Genomic DNA, 16350 nt, shown 5'->3' with positions numbered 1-16350 from the left:
CACAGGAAAGCTCTAAATTACCCTTTAATACATAATTTCTTTTAATAAAAATATTACTTTTCAGCACTAAATAGAGAAATAAACAGAACATGATGTATGAAACAGATCTCACAACAATATTTCTGTTGCATTGGATATTATATGATTTTTTATAATTCATCAACAGAAACCAAAAGAAAGCTTAACTTAAACTATATAGTTTACCTTATGAAGATGTTCAAGTGCCAATATAATCTCTCCTATGTATATCTTGACTTCATCTTCTGTGAAATGATCCCTTTGGTACAGATGTGTAAATAACTCACCTCCACTAACATAATCTATTTGAAAAATAAAAGGGCTGATACTTTAGAAAAGAGGAGGAGATAAGCAATAATCAAGTATTTCAGGAAATAAAAAAAAAAAAAAAAAAACTTTTCAATGTAAAGTCTTACATGAAAACAAATTACTTGTTTTGTGTACAGGATTTTGCAAACTTGCACAAACTTCCATATAATTAAATAAAATAACTTTAATCATGTAATTTGTAGGAGTTTGGCTACCATTTGCATCTTGGCCAATTTTATTTATTTTTACTAAGAAATTATTTAAGTAAATGATAAATAATCAGTCTATAATTATTTGAAACATTCACATATCGTACAATTTTCTAGCGATGACTGACTTCGGTCGCCACTAGAAAATTGTATGATATGCAACCAGAAGCTCAAGGCCTGTTTTCCAATTTGCAATTCAGCCATCTGACTTCATGCTTACCAAGTTGTCATGTGTAACTAGTAATAACAACAAATAACAGCTTAATAAGACAATATTTATCTTAATCCTAACAGTCTACTTGGTTTTTGCTAAAGTTTTAGTGTTCTGCCTATGGCACTAAGTTTTGATAATAATGCAGGGCTCTCACTGATCACACTTAAAGACTTGACTGTCTCTTAGTGTGACATTTCCCAGCAGTTAGATTTTATATGTTTGACCATTATTCCCTTGCTGTGAATAATATTAAGGCAAACATCTGTCCTATTATAAAGAGAGCCTTTTACACTGCTGACACAGATAGCTACTAAAAAGAAATTGTGGCGGGAAAGCTGGAAACTGTTACAGTGATAGAAGAAGAAGAAGAAGAAGAAGAAGGAAAAAAACATCAACTAATAAATTTCAACACAAAATAAAGTTACAACAAACTTCACAGGAAGCACATAAATCATTTCACTGTATCAAAATTTCTGTATAATAAATACTTCTGAAAATTGTTTTAAACTAATCAATATTTGTTCAAATAAGTTCTGCCACACTTTTTATACAGAGAAAAAGACAGATAATAGTAATTCTACTTTAACCATCAGCAATCACTAAAAAATTTAATTTGATCTGTTTGTACGAAAATCCGAAAAAAAAAAATAATAATTCAAAATTGTTCATTTTTTAAATACCACATCTTTTCTGTACACAACTGTGAAAAAAATTATGCTCTGTATTAAAAAGATATATTTTTAATTAATTTTCAAAAATTAAAACTCCCTTTAGCCCTGTAAGCAAGTGAATGCAAATTAAAAAACTGCATCAGTAACAGGAGTGCTCGTCATATGAAACATGAAAGGCATGCAAAGAGTTTGATTCTAGACGAAGCATCAATGTTACAAAGCCATTGATTTTAATTTTAATATCAATTTTTTACATTTCCCATTTAAGGAAAGTGCATGCACAGCAGTAAAGCAGCTTGCTATCAATAACTCTTCATAATATGTCAATTAACACAACACATGCATATAATTAGGTTTAAATTAATCATCAATTTTCCTAATTGTGTGATAATTAACAAACATTTCTGGAATTTTTTTTTTGGACAATTCAAAGAAAAGATTTTCAACAACAACAAATATTAGGAGTTTCAGCTGTGTGGACAGAGTGTATAAAACAGAAACCACTGAAATATTATAAGTGTGACTAATACAGGGTAAATGTTAACTTTAATATCAATAGTAAATAAACAAAATCATAAAATACAGTAGTACAAAAGTAAAAATACTTTTAATATTGTTTGAAAGTATATTTTATTTATAAGGAATACAGCACCATAAAAATTTTAATAAACCACATTTAGAAATATGATACAGCTGCAGATATAATTTATCATCAACTTTCAAGTATTAATTTTTGATAGCTGAAAATTAATGAGAAAATTAGATAATAAAAATAGCCATGGTTGTTTTTAATGTTTAACTATTTTTTGGCACAATAATACAAAAATTCAGCTTTAGTGCAGTTGAAAATGTGTGGGTTCAAATTGCACTAAGTTGATTAGATGTTTTTGCAGAATAAGTGAACTGTTAATGACAAGAGCAAACGTTTAATTTGCTAATGTTAAATTTATTATGTTTATTTCATTTGAGTATTTTTAAAAATTTTCCTCTGGATATGAGAATAATCATCATAAAAGTATGAAAAACAATAGTGTATGATACTGAATTCTTTTGCCACATCTTTTATAACTTACATTTTTAATTCAAACAAATCCTCCCACATCTGTATTTACAACATTGGTACACAGTGCCAATCATAATTTTAGGTGGAACTTGAAAATAATTCATCTCACTAATACTATTAGGGTTGCAAGAGGATATTTTAATTCAGTAGTTAAAATCAAATAGATTTCATACAACTTTCTACTCCCACTGAAAACTAAGGCCAAGTACTTGGCATTAAGACTTATGTTAAACTAGAACCATGTTTCTGCCATGTAACTAGCCATGGTTCTGCATAAGCTGCTAAATCTTTTTGAGTTGTACAGCACCACCTGAAGAGTCAAATCTGATATTCATTTAAAAATCTAAGACACCACCATGGGGAGCTGAAGTGGAAGTTTTACTTCCATACACTACTGTTCATTTAGATAAAAAAAATATTCTTTATAGTTCAGCACACATTTGCTAATGGAACTGACCCATCAGCTGATGAGATGCTAGTAAGCTTCCAAAAACTCTCCCAGCAGTGTGTTAGATTTTTAAATATATAATATATTTGCCTTTTCAGTTTTATGGTATACAGTTTAAAAAGATGTGACTTGGGCATAACCATAGATAAATTGTATTTGCCTGTAAGTTGAACATAAACTCAAGCCTTAATGATGAGTGAACTGGTCTTCTGTTCGAACAGAAAGATCCCAATGATTGAAATCAAACACAGTAAATCATAAAAATGTTATTCATTTACTGAATTCTTGATCAAAAAAACAATTCATTCAAAAAAGACTTATAAAGCACTAATAACAATGCAAATAATCTGGGACCTGGAAAAATATATCTTCTGTTAAAATGGCATTCATCATAACAGGATTAGGATTTTAGCGTACTAGCAACAATGACTTGTTTGCAGCATGTAATCTGAAGTTTGTAATTTGTCCTCCTTGAACAGGAAATCCCAGTTCAAGAAGGACAAATAATTGTTACAATATGTCTGTTTTAGAATTTCACTACTGTGGAAGGAGCCTGTGTACCTACCTATCTTAAAGTTAATTCAATCCTCCTGGGTATGTGCGGTAGATAAGGAAATTTTTAACACAAAACATTTGCAGCTTGAATAAGTTAAGCAGTTATTCACTTTGCTAATCTATGATTAGTGTTAACATCCTTATTTTTATTTAAACATGATTATCAACAGGTGCAGACTTGCAACCAATGGCTAATTCTTTTGAATATTGAAACCTTACAGGGATCAGTCAACAGGTGGAGAAACTTAATAAAAATCAGAATTTCATTAAAGCATGGTTCTATCAAATTTAAGGCATTTTCAGTTAAATTGGCAGTTCACTCAACATCATTATCCATTTCAGTAGCTTATTTTCTGCTTACCTACTAGGCAAAAAACATTTAATGAATTAATTATTAGCTCAATTAGAAAATTGAACATGCTGTTAATTGAGACTAAATCATAGTGAGATACTTTTGTGGAATGCATTAGCATTAGTAGAGGCACATGATGCAAGAAAGCATGCTTATACAGTATCAGCAAAAAAAAAAAACACCTTCCCATTTCACTGATCCATTCGTTCCAAACGTTTTTCTGGTTCTGCCTTAAATATTTAAGCTATCAACTTCCATAACAATAGATGGAAGTTTGTTCCCGAAATCAACTACACGCTGGCTAAAGGCAAACTTCTGCACATCTATTCTATAACTGTCTTTCCTCAGTTTGAATCTATGCCCCCTCAAGTTTGTAATCTGAGCAAGAGGAAGAATCCCATCAACAATGATGCCTGCTCAATCCATTCAAGGCCTTATACACCTCAATCAGATCGCCTTGCAGGCGATCTGACTGAGGTGTAAGGCCTTGAAAAGAAGTGGCGTTATAAGTCGTCGTTGGGAGATTATTATCTTGCAACCCCCACTGTCTTCACACCCTCTGCTCAAAAAAAAAAAAAAAAAACAGACCAAATGTTTAGTATGATTTAGTGCGTCGCTTCGATTGTTGTGTTCCGTTGCAGAACTTTCTTCATAAGAGCACACCTTTGTTCCACTCACCAGTCTTATTGCCCTTCATTGTACTCGTTCTAGCAACTCTTCATCCTTCCTAAAATGAGGCGTCCAGACCTGTACGCAGCACTCAAGGTGTGGCCTGACCATTGTATTATACAAGGGGATAATCACCTCCTTATCTTTGCTCGCAAAATTCCTGTATACCATTGACAAGACCCCACAACCTACTCTGGCAGCCTGTCTGCACTGCTCAGAAAACTTCATATCTGACTGCACAATTACCCCCAGGTCTCTTTTGTTCACTACCCCTGAGTGTAGCACCACCCAGTTGGTATATTTCTCTAGAGTTAATGCTATCCATATGCAGTACTTTGCATTTGTCAATTTTATACTTCAGTTGCCACTTTCAGCCCATCTGCCCAACTTTTACAGATCCTGTTGCAGCAGCATACTGTCATTACTGTTATTAACAACCCTGCCAACCTTTGTATCATCTGCAAACTTTGACATTAAGCTTAATATACCTTCATCAATATCATTGATATATATATATATACAAAACAACAACAGGCCCAACACCAAACCCTGAGGGACACCACTAATAACATTAGTCCATGTAGAGCAGTATCCATTGATTACCACTCTCTGTCTTCTGCCACACAACCATCCTTTTATCCATTGTAGCAACTTGCCATTAATGCCATACTGCTCCAAATTTTACAGTAGTCTTCCATGTGCAACAGTATCAAAGGCTTTCCTGAAACCCAAGTATATGAAATCAAAATTATTTTTTGCATCCAGTTCTTTGTGACCACATCATAGTATCAAATCAAATTGGTCAGACAAGACTTCCCCTTAACAAACCCATGCTGTGTCTGAACGATAACTGCAGTCTTGTCTAGATGATGCTGCAATGCTTCTTTAACCAGTGACTCCATTATTTTCCCTGGAACAGAAGTTAAACTCACAGGTCTGTAATTACTTGTCACCCTTTGTGAATTGGGGATACATTTGCACATCTCCAGTCTTTGTGGACTTCCCCTGAGTCCAAGGGAACTCTCATAATTATACCTAAGGGTTTGCTTACTTCCTCTGCCTCCTTCTTTAATATAACTGGATAGATTCCATCCGTCCCATGTGCCTTTCTTATGTTTTCAACAGTTTCTCCTCTACTTTGCTCTGTTATTACAAAATCATTTAGCTCCTCCCTGTTAAAAGTTTAATAAGCTTCTGTCCTCCACTTCCCTACAGAATTCCTCATGTGTGAATGTAGATGCAAAATACTCATTCAATTTATATTGTAGTTTTAAATGATTTCCACCAACCTTATGTAGAAATAAAACGCAACGAAAACTAGAATCTTAATAACTATGTATTTATAATAAATTATATTTGCCTGTATTTACAATAAATTATATTTAACTTTACAACTAAAATATACTAAATTAAAAGCGATAAAACCATAGCTTTCGAAGGCTCTTGCCTTCTTCTTCAGCGGTGAAGAAGAAGGCAAGAGCCTTCGAAAGCTATGGTTTTATCGCTTTTAATTTAGTATATTTTAATGTATATTTTATATATTTTAGTTGTAAAGTTAAATATAATTTATTGTAAATACAGGCAAATATAATTTATTATAAATACAGTTATTATGATTCCAGTTTTCGTTGTGTTTTATTTCTACATAAAGTTGGTCGAAAACATTTAAAACTACAATATGAATATACCCAACCTCAGAGGCCTGTTTGAAGAAATACTCATTCAATTTGTCAGCTGTTTGAACAAGATCATCAACAGTCGAACCATCAATATAAAGTAGATCAATCTGATTCTTCTCTTTCTTTCTCAGAGTTTATATAAGTAAAGAAGTCTTTGCTGTTTTTTTCTTTGCAACCTTTGACAAAGATTTTTCATAATCTGCCTTCACTTGCCCAACCTCCTTTGTGACTTGATTACAGACTAGCTTGTATCTACCATAGGCTTCTTTGTCACCTGACAATTTATGTACATACATATGGGAAACACCAACCCCAGAGCAACGTATCAACCCTGTGGTACTACACTGACAGTGGTAGAGAATGAAAAGGATCTGGGGGTAATTGTGCAGGCAGATATGAAGTTCTCTGAGCAGTGCAGACGGGCTGCAAGAGTAGCTCATGGTGTCTTATCAATGATATACAGGAATTTTTCTAGCAGGGAAAAGGAGGTGATTATCCCCTTGTATAAGGCAATGGTCAGGCTACACCTTGAGTTCTGTATACAGGTCTGGAGGCCTCATTTTAAGAAGGCTTAAAATTTGTAGAGCTGTTGGAACGAGTACAGAGAAGGGCAACAAGATTAGTGAATGGAACAAAGGGTTGCTCTTAAGAAGAAAGCCTTAAGTTTTGCAAATTACAGTATCTGGAGACTAGGCACTGGCGAGGTGATCTGATAGAGGTGTATAAAGCCTTGAATGGTTTGAGCATGCTCAATGCTGATGGGATTCTGCCTCTTGCTCAGAATAATCACCTGAGAGGGCATAAATTCAAATTGAGGAAAGACAGATGTAGGATAGATGTCCGGAAATTTGCCTTTAGCCAGCGGGTAGTTGGTTGGTGGAACAGACTTCCATCCCTTGCTGTGGAAGTTGACAGTCTAAATAAATTTAAGGCTCAGCTGGACAGGTATTTCGAAAGAATGGAGGGGTGGAAGTGGAAGTTTTTTTTTTGTTTCTGGCTGATGCTGCATAAGCTTGTTTTCTTGCATCATATGCCTCTACTAATGCTAATCTCACGCATTTTTCTTCTCTGCCACTAGAATTATCAGTTTGGCCGCCTCCGTAGCCAGGTGGACAAGAGCAGCAGTGCGTAGCACACGCTTCTTGATTAGACCAGGGTTCGAGCCCATGACCACCAAATACGGAGGATGAGGGAAGGTCAGGGAATGACCACCGCATATCCCCAGAGCAATATGGCCTTAGTTGCTAATGCTCCTAAAAACCAAATAACAACAAACAAACTTATCAGGTCATCTGAAATCCATTTGGGCCTAAACCTAGAGCAGTATTTCTTAGTTGGAACAAAAAGTCTAGTAGCTTCCAAAACTACTTCCTTGAATACTTACCATTTAGAATTTGCTGTTGGTAACATCATCAGTTGAAACCACTGTATAGAACCTAAAAAAATCTCTGAGACCACTGTAGTCACCTTTATGAAAGCAAAAACCCTTTCCTTTACCCCTGATGATAGTTACATCTTTAAGTAAATCCCACATCAGTACACTGTGATCACTGCCTCCTAGTGGTTCCTTTATCTGTAAATTCTTAATGCATGAATAATCATTGCTGATAATCAGATCAAAAGTGTTACTCCCTCTTGTTACCTCTGTAACATACTATACTTTTATGTACCCTCTCTTTACTCCCAGTTTTGATATGGGAGGTACATGATAATCCTCTAAGAACTAATTACCCAGCCACGAGAAACCCTCTGTCTCACAGAATTCCATGATGTCAACTAGCAAAAGCAGATTGGGAGCAATATAGAGTTTTATCTATACTTAACTCACAAGTGGTCTGAGAAAAGCTAGACAGAAAAAAACTTCAATCCCTCCCCCAAACATCAACACATCCAAAATCTTCATAGTGAAAAATGTACAGCAGCAAAAAGGGAACAGATGAAATGAGATAGAACAAATTTAACAGATATTCTACTACAAAAAATTCATCCGTTTTTAAAAAGAGAGCAAGAGCATGGTAACATTAGATACCAAAGTAGCAAAACCCTTTGGATAAATTTTATATAAACAATCAACTGGAAAACTAGCAGTCAAAGTATTTTGGTAACAAAATAAGCAAATATTAAACAATCCAATGTCTAATATTACAATGGGAAGGAAATAATACAGTAGATCTCAGTGAAATAGTCAATGTTTTGGGGGAAACCTTTACAAAAGTGTCTACAAAAAATTCTTATCCTCAAAATTTCTTAAAGCATAAAATGCAAATGGAAAAACATATTTAACTTCATCTCTAGAAATCATACCCAGCCCTTGACAATGACACTACACAGTGACATGAACTGTATACAGCATTCTCTTAAAAAAACCAATTGTAATAGGACACGATGAAATTCATTATGATATGATAAAACAACTAGAAGGATCACTGATGATGCTCCTCTACAATAGGATCTACACAAAAAACATATTTCCAAACCAGGCTATAGTCTTCGCCTTTTACTATAAATTATTATCCAATAGACAACTGACCAAAGATCAGCTGTATTGTAAAACCTCAAGAAAATATTAAATAATAAGTTAATATGGTACTTATAGGAACATCTCCTGACTAAGAAACAATATGACTTCAGATAGAATCAATCCACTTTGGAACATTTAGTGTAAATGGACATCAGAAATTCAACATGCTTTCATTCAGTTACACACCAATATATCAATATCAAAAAATACAGTTACACACTAAGATACCAACGTCAAAGAGTATAGTTACACCCTAAAGAACCATAATCTTCAATACTGAAAAGCCTATGACACTACATGGTGATATGGCATCTTATGCGAAACGAATAACTTTGAACTTCAAGAACACTTTGAATAACTTTGAACTTCTAGTTCCAACAGGAACTAGTAGTTGTTGGTGACTCAACTGTCAGGGAAACGGGGAACATCCTTTGTAAAAAGGATAGGTGGAACAGGACCAGGGTATGTCTGCCAGGGGCAAAGGTTGATGACGTTGTAGAGCAGATATCATCTTTTAAGGGCACAAAAGGTGATATAGTTGTACACGTTGGCACTAATGATATTAAGAGTAGGAGACCAGCGGAATTACTTAACAAGTACAGGTCACTGTTGAAAAAAAGCCGTGAAGTAGGGTTGAATTTGAAAGTGTCTGCAATTCTGCCCAGACACGATAGGAGGGAGTATATGATGAGAGCCTTGTCGATCAATTCGGCCCTGGAAAGATTGTGCAAGGCTGAAGGGGTAGAATTTTTTTCAGCCTGGACTGTACTTGTTAACAGGAGAGATTGCTTCTACAGGGATGGGATACACTTAAATAGAAAGGGTGCAAGAATATTTGCTGATGCTATCGAGGCAGTGTTAGGTGGGTCGGAAAACTGCTAGCTTGGGGGGAGATAAAGACTAATGGATTAACAGTAGCCACTGGCAGAGGTGAAAGAGATTCTTGCACTGCTTCTATTGGAATGAGCAGAAGCCTGAAAAACAAGATGCAGGATATTTCAGAGACTGCTGGAAGTCATTGCGGTACAAGTAAACACATGGGTTGTGTTAGGGTAGCTAAGAATAGAAACAGGTGCATGTATACTTGCGTGTACACTAATGCTAGGAGTTTAGTAAATAAATTTGATGAATTTGAGGTATTACTCAAAACATCAAAGGCAGATATTGTTGGGATATCAGAGACGTGGTGTCACACAGATATAAGGAATGCAGAACTGGAATTTGGGGAGTACGTCTACAGAAAGAATAGACAGGATAGGAAGGGAGGAGGGGTTATGCTATTAGTTAAAAAACACATAAAATCCAAGGAAGTGAAGCCAGTTGACATCGCTGGACAGTGCAGTGTTGAGTCAGTTTGGTGTGACATAAGCATAGGTAAATCAAAATTGAGAGTAGGAGTGTGCTATAGGCCTAATGACTCTGATGAGTATAATAAGACACTGTACAGGGAAATAGAATGGGCCAGTAAATCAGAGAGTCTTATAATGGGGGATTTTAATTTCCCAGATATTGACTGGAATTTGTGGGTTGGTCACTCACACACTAGCAAGGCTTTTGTGGATTTATTGGATGATTGTTTTCTACACCAGCATGTTCGTGAGGCAACAAGAGGGAGCAATACTCTTGATCTGATTATCAGTAGTGATTCTTCATGCATTAGGAATCTGCAGATAAATGAACCACTGGGTGGCAGTGATCACAGTGTGCTGAAGTGGGATTTACTCAAGGAGGTAACTACCATCAGAGGTAAACGGAAGGGTTTTTGCTTTCGTAAAGGCGACTATGATGGTCTGAGACAGTATTTAAATTCTATACAGTGGGACCAACTGATGATGTTACCAATAGCAAATTCAAAATGGGAAGCATTCAAGGAACTAATCTTGGAAGCTACCAGGCTTTACATACCAACCAAGAAATATTGTTCAAGGTTCAGGCCTAAATGGTTGTCAGATGAACTAATGAGACATATGGCAGAGAAGAAAAATGCATGGGATACATACAAATTAATGGGTGATGTGGAAGCCTATGATAGATAGAAGTTGGTCTGTAACCAAGTCACAAAGGAGATTAGGCAGGCAAAGGCAGATTATGAGAAATCCTTGGCAAAGGATGCAAAGAAAAACAGAAAAGAGTTCTTTACCTATTTAAACTCAAGAAGGAAAGGGATGAATCAGATTGGTCCACTGGATGTTGATGGTTCAACAGTTGAGGATCCAGCTCAGGTGGCTAACAATCTAAACGAGTATTTTGCATCTACATTCACACATGAGGAGTTATTCAGGAAGGGGAATGTCGTAGGTGAAGTAAACATTGGCAGTGAGCTAGATGATTTTCTAATAACTGAGAGGAAAGTGGAGGAGAAATTGTTGAGGATAAACATAAAAAAGGCACCCGGGGTGGATGGGATCTATCCAGTTATATTAAAGGAGGCAGCAAAGGAAGTAAGCAAACCCCTAGCCATAATTATGAGAGCTTCTTTGGACTCAGGGGAGGTACCCATGGACTGGAGATGTGCAAATGTAACCCCAATTCACAAAGGAGGATCAAAGGCTGACACAAGTAATTATAGACCTGTTAGTTTAACTTCGGGTCCAGGAAAATTAATGGAGGCACTGGTTAAAGAAGCACTGCAGGATCATCTGGACAAGAATTCAGTTATAGCTCAGACACAGCATGGGTTTGTTAAGGGCAGGTCTTGTCTGACCAATTTGATTGGATACTATGATGTAGTCACAAAAGAACTGGATGCAGGGAATAACTTTGATATTATATATTTGGATCTTAAAAAGGCTTTTGATACTGTTGCGCATGGAAGATTGCTGCACAAATTGGAGAAGTGTGGCATTCGAGGCAAATTGCTGCTATGGATAAAGGGATGGTTGAGTGGCAGAAGACAGAGAGTGGTAATCAATGGACACTGCTCAACGTGGACTAATGTTATTAGTGGAGTTCCTCAGGGTTCAGTGTTGGGTCCATTGTTGTTTTCTGTATTTATAAATGATATTGATGATGGTGTATCAGGCTTAATGTCCAAGTTTGCAGACGATACAAAGGTTGGCAGGGTTGTTAAGGACACTACTGATACTATGCTGCTGCAACAGGATCTGGAAAGGTTGAGCAGATGGGCTGAGAGGTGGCAAATGAAGTTTAACATTGACAAATGTAAAGTACTACATATGGGAAACAGTAACCCCAGATCAACGTATCAACTCTGTGGTACTACGCTGACAGTGGTAGAGAATGAAAAGGACCTGGGGGTAATTGTGCAGGCAGATATGAAGTTCTCTGAGCAGTGCAGACGAGCTGCAAGGGTAGCTCATGGTGTCTTGTCAATGATATACAGGAATTTTTCTAGCAGGGACAGGGATGTGATTATTCCCTTGTATCAGGCATTGGTCAGGCCACACCTTGAGTACTGTATACAGGTCTGGAGGCCTCATTTCAAGAAGGATGTAGAGCTGATGGAACGAGTACAGAGAAGGGCAACAAGATTAGTGAATGGAACAAAGGGTTGCTCTTACGAAGAAAGGCTTAAGTTTTGCAAATTACAGAGCCTGGAGACTAGGCATCGCCGAGGTGATCTGATAGAGGTGTACAAGGCTTTGAATGGCTTGAGCATGCTCAATGCCGATGGGATTCTTCCTCTTGCTCAGAATAATCACCTGAGAGGGCATAAATTCAAATTGAGGAAGGACGGATGTCGGATAGATGTGCGGAAATTCGCCTTTAGCCAGCGGGCAGTTGGTTTGTGGAATAGACTTCCATCGCTTGTTGTTGAAGTTGATAGCCTAAACAAATTTAAGGCTCAGCTGGACAGGTATTTCGAACGAATTGAGGGGTGAAATGGGAGTAGTGGTTGTTTTTTTTTTTTTTTTTTTTTTGGCTGATGCTGAATAAGCTTGCTTTCTTGCATCATATGCCTCTACTAATGCTAATGCTAACACATTCCCCTTTTTATTCAAATTTCCTTAATACAGCAGACTCTCGATTTACGGGGATTGGATTAACCGGGACACTTCGAGACTCCAAATTTATATTAAAAAAAAAAAAAAAAAAAAAAAAAAAAAATCAACCAGAAATCATAAAATTCAAGTAATAACTAGAATAAGCATAAACAGATATTTTGCAAGTCGTAAATAAGCGAAAAGAAGTGGCGTTATAAGTAGTCATTGGGAGATTATCTTGCAACCCCCACTGTCTTAACACCCTCATCTCAAAAAAAAAAAAAAAAAAAAAGACCAAATGTTTAGTATGATTTAGTGCGTCACTTCGATTGTTGTGGGTGCCTCCGTAGCCAGGTGGGAAGGAACAGCAGTGCATAGCACATGCTTCTTGATTAGACTGGGGGTTCGAGCCCATCACCACCAAATACGGAGGATGCGGAAAAGGTCAGGGAATGACCACTGCATATTCCCGGAGCAATATGGCCTTAGTTCCTAATGCTCCTAAAAATCAAAAAAATAACAAATCGATTGTTGTGTTCCGTTGCACTGCAAAAAGACAAATTTTGTTTTGTTATTTATATTAGGGATGTCAAAAATTTTTTTATAGTAAATATATATATATATATATATATATATATATATATATATATATATATTTTTTTTTTTTGTTTGTTTGTTTTGTTTTGTTTAGAAATCGTGAAAATGATGGGTAAACGCAAAATAGTTGTGCTTTCAGTTAATCAAAGACTTGAAATTTGAAAACAGTGCATCCGTTAATTAAATCTCTAATGAACCATTATAATGTTGGTTGACCAAACCATACGCAACATTGTAAAAAATAAAGGGAAGCTATTCGATTTAAAATTGACATCGCAAAAAATAAAGAGAAGTATCATATTGACACACGAGTAGTACATGGTAAGTTTTTTTTATCTATCGCTATATTTTTTACGTAGCTTGCTGAACATTTTTTGATAGAGTAAGTCCCCGACTTACGCAACTATGGATTTACGTAAATTTCTTTTCAATCAATTTTTTTTTTTTTTTTTTTTAGGTTGTAAAATTTAAAACAAAAAAATAATAGTAATAAGCAATCAATAACGACGATCACTGCATGCACAAATTGCACAAGTGAGATCGGAGTAACAAGCAAAAAAAAAAAAGGAAAGAAGAGAAGGTTCTTACAATTATTTATGGTTTTTTTTTTTTTATATGACTGAAGATTTCAGTGAAGGGGACACACATTTCACCATAATAACGTAAAAACCCACAGAATTCCAGCTATTGGTATTATTGCAAATGCAATAAGATCAAGTTTACTACCCGTTTATAATAGATTGCACTAACAGAAACGCCCAATAAATTTTTTTTTTTTTTTTTTTTTGAGCACGAGGGTTTCCTGTGCGGACGTGCCTTTCTGCCGCTACTGGAACAGAGAAGTTTTTTCTGATTTATATTCTGCTTTATTAGTTTAAATTGACATATTAACTTATTTCTAGAGTAGCTTTATATTCCTATTTACGGTACTTAAAGTTAAAGTAACTTAGATAGAGATTTGTAGGTATTACTTAGTATCGGAAAGGGTATCAAATACACGAGTTTACCGTTCATAGACAGCCGCCATAGTTACGTGAAAATTAATCAGTAAATCTATTAATCTTGTCGAACTTCATTGGCAATTAAATTGTTCTTTTAACTATATATATATAACGACTTAGAGTACAAACGTAACAAATAATTAATACATACTTGATACTCGTTCGTGAATTCCCGCCATTTTTACACGATAGCATAAGCTTAGTGTAGTATAGTGCATAATATAATATTGTCAATTATTCAGTAAATCTATTAATCTTGATAAACTTTATTGTCAATTAAATTGTATTTTTAACTCTATAAATATATATAACGACTTAATCGTAACAAATAATTAATACATAACTATAGTGGTACACGTGATACGGAAGTTGTATAAAGGGAACACTAGATACCGAAAAAAAAAAAAAAAAAAAAAAAAAAACAATATATATATCCATATATATATATATATATATATATAATATAACTTAAGGATTTAATTTTTGTTTTAAATTTTATTGAATTACATTGGAATCATGACTCTAACCAGAGCAGCAAAGCAAAAGGCTCAAGCTAATGGGAGTGCTGTGGTTCAGGGGAGAACTGAGGGGGCCAGTTGCCCTCTGAATCACAGTCTATTAAAATGCACTGTTTGCTTGATGTTTGCGGAGCAGTTGGGTACGGGACATGATACTGCCAAGGGGGATGTCTTTGTGTGTGCACGATGTAAGGAGTGCAAGGAAATCAGGCGACAACTCAGCGTTGTTATGGGCCTTTATGAGAGCTTGAAGGACAGGGTGGATGCCCTCGAAGGAAATAAATTGAGGGGCCCATCAAGCTCTCAGCTGCCCACATCAACGCCAGAGCTTGCACTTGGTCATCAGGCAACACAGAAGCAGCCCCCTAAGCAGAATGCGCTGGTCCCACAGGAACTAGTAGTTGTTGGTGACTCAATTGTCAGGGAAACGGGGAACATGCTTTGTAAAAAGGATAGGTGGAATAGGACCAGGGTATGTCTGCCAGGGGCAAAGGTTGATGACATTGTAGAGCGGATATCATCTTTCAAGGGCACAAAAGGTGATATAGTTGTACACGTTGGCACGAATGATATTAAGAGTAGGAGACCGGCGGAATTACTTAGCAAGTACAGGTCACTGCTGAAAAAAAGCCGTGAATTAGGGTTGAACTTGAAAGTGTCTGCAATTCTGCCCAGACACGATAGGAGGGAGTATATGATGAGAGCCTTGTCGATCAATTCGGCCCTGGAGGGATTGTGCAAGGCTCAAGGGGTAGAATTTTTTTCAGCCTGGACTGTACTTGTTAACAGGAGAGATTGCTTCTACAGGGATGGGATACACTTAAATAGAAAGGGTGCAAGAATTTTTGCTGATGCTGTCGAGGCAGTGTTAGGTGGGTCGGAAAACTGCTAGTTGGGGGGGATACAAGGACTAATAGATTAACAGTAGCCACTGGCAGAGGTGGAAGTGATTCTTGCACTGCTTCTATTGAAATGAGCAGAAGTCTGAAAAACAAGATGCAGGATATTTCAGAGACTGCTGGTAGTCATTGCGTTACAAGTAAACACATGGGTTGTGTTAGGGTAGCTAAGAATAGAAACAGGTGCATGTATACCTGCGTGTACACCAATGCTAGGAGTTTGGTAAATAAATTTGATGAATTTGAGGTATTGCTCAAAACATCAAAGGCAGATATTGTTGGGATATCAGAGACGTGGTGTCACACAGATATAAGTAATGCGGAACTGGAATTTGGGGAATACAATGTGTATAGAAAGGATAGACAGGACAGGAGGGGTTATGCTATTAATTAAGAAACACATAAAGTCCAAGGAAGTGAAGCCAGTCGACATCGATGGACAGGGCAGTGCCGAATCAGTTTGGTGTGACATAAGCATAGGGAAATCAAAATTGAGAGTAGGAGTGTGCTATAGGCCTAATGACTCTGATGAGTATAATAAGATATTGTACAGGGAAATAGAGTGGGCCAGTAAATCAGAGAGTCTTATAATGGGGGATTTTAATTTCCCAGATATTGACTGGAATTTGTGGGTTGGTCACTCGCACACTAGCAAGGCTTTTGTGGATTTATTGGATGATTGT

General features: G+C 36.2%; 1 protein-coding gene across 2 annotated transcripts in view; it reads right to left on the bottom strand.

Moving 5' to 3' along the window:
• Positions 1-16350, bottom strand: part of LOC150081915 (ribosomal protein S6 kinase alpha-5-like) — a 624627-nt gene that overhangs the window by 172058 nt on the left and 436219 nt on the right. For both annotated transcript variants that reach the window (XM_090379821.1, XM_090379820.1), the window contains exon 4: positions 205-320. In XM_090379821.1, coding sequence (XP_090235947.1) covers positions 205-320 — 116 coding nt within the window. The remainder of the gene's footprint in view (positions 1-204; positions 321-16350) is intronic.

This window comes from Mastigoproctus giganteus, chromosome 8, assembly GCF_048544385.1.
Source record: "Mastigoproctus giganteus isolate SK-2022 chromosome 8, ASM4854438v1, whole genome shotgun sequence".
NCBI lineage: Eukaryota > Metazoa > Arthropoda > Arachnida > Uropygi > Thelyphonidae > Mastigoproctus > Mastigoproctus giganteus.
The sequence above is the reverse complement of the archived record's forward strand: the minus strand, read 5'-3'. Positions and strand labels throughout refer to the sequence as shown.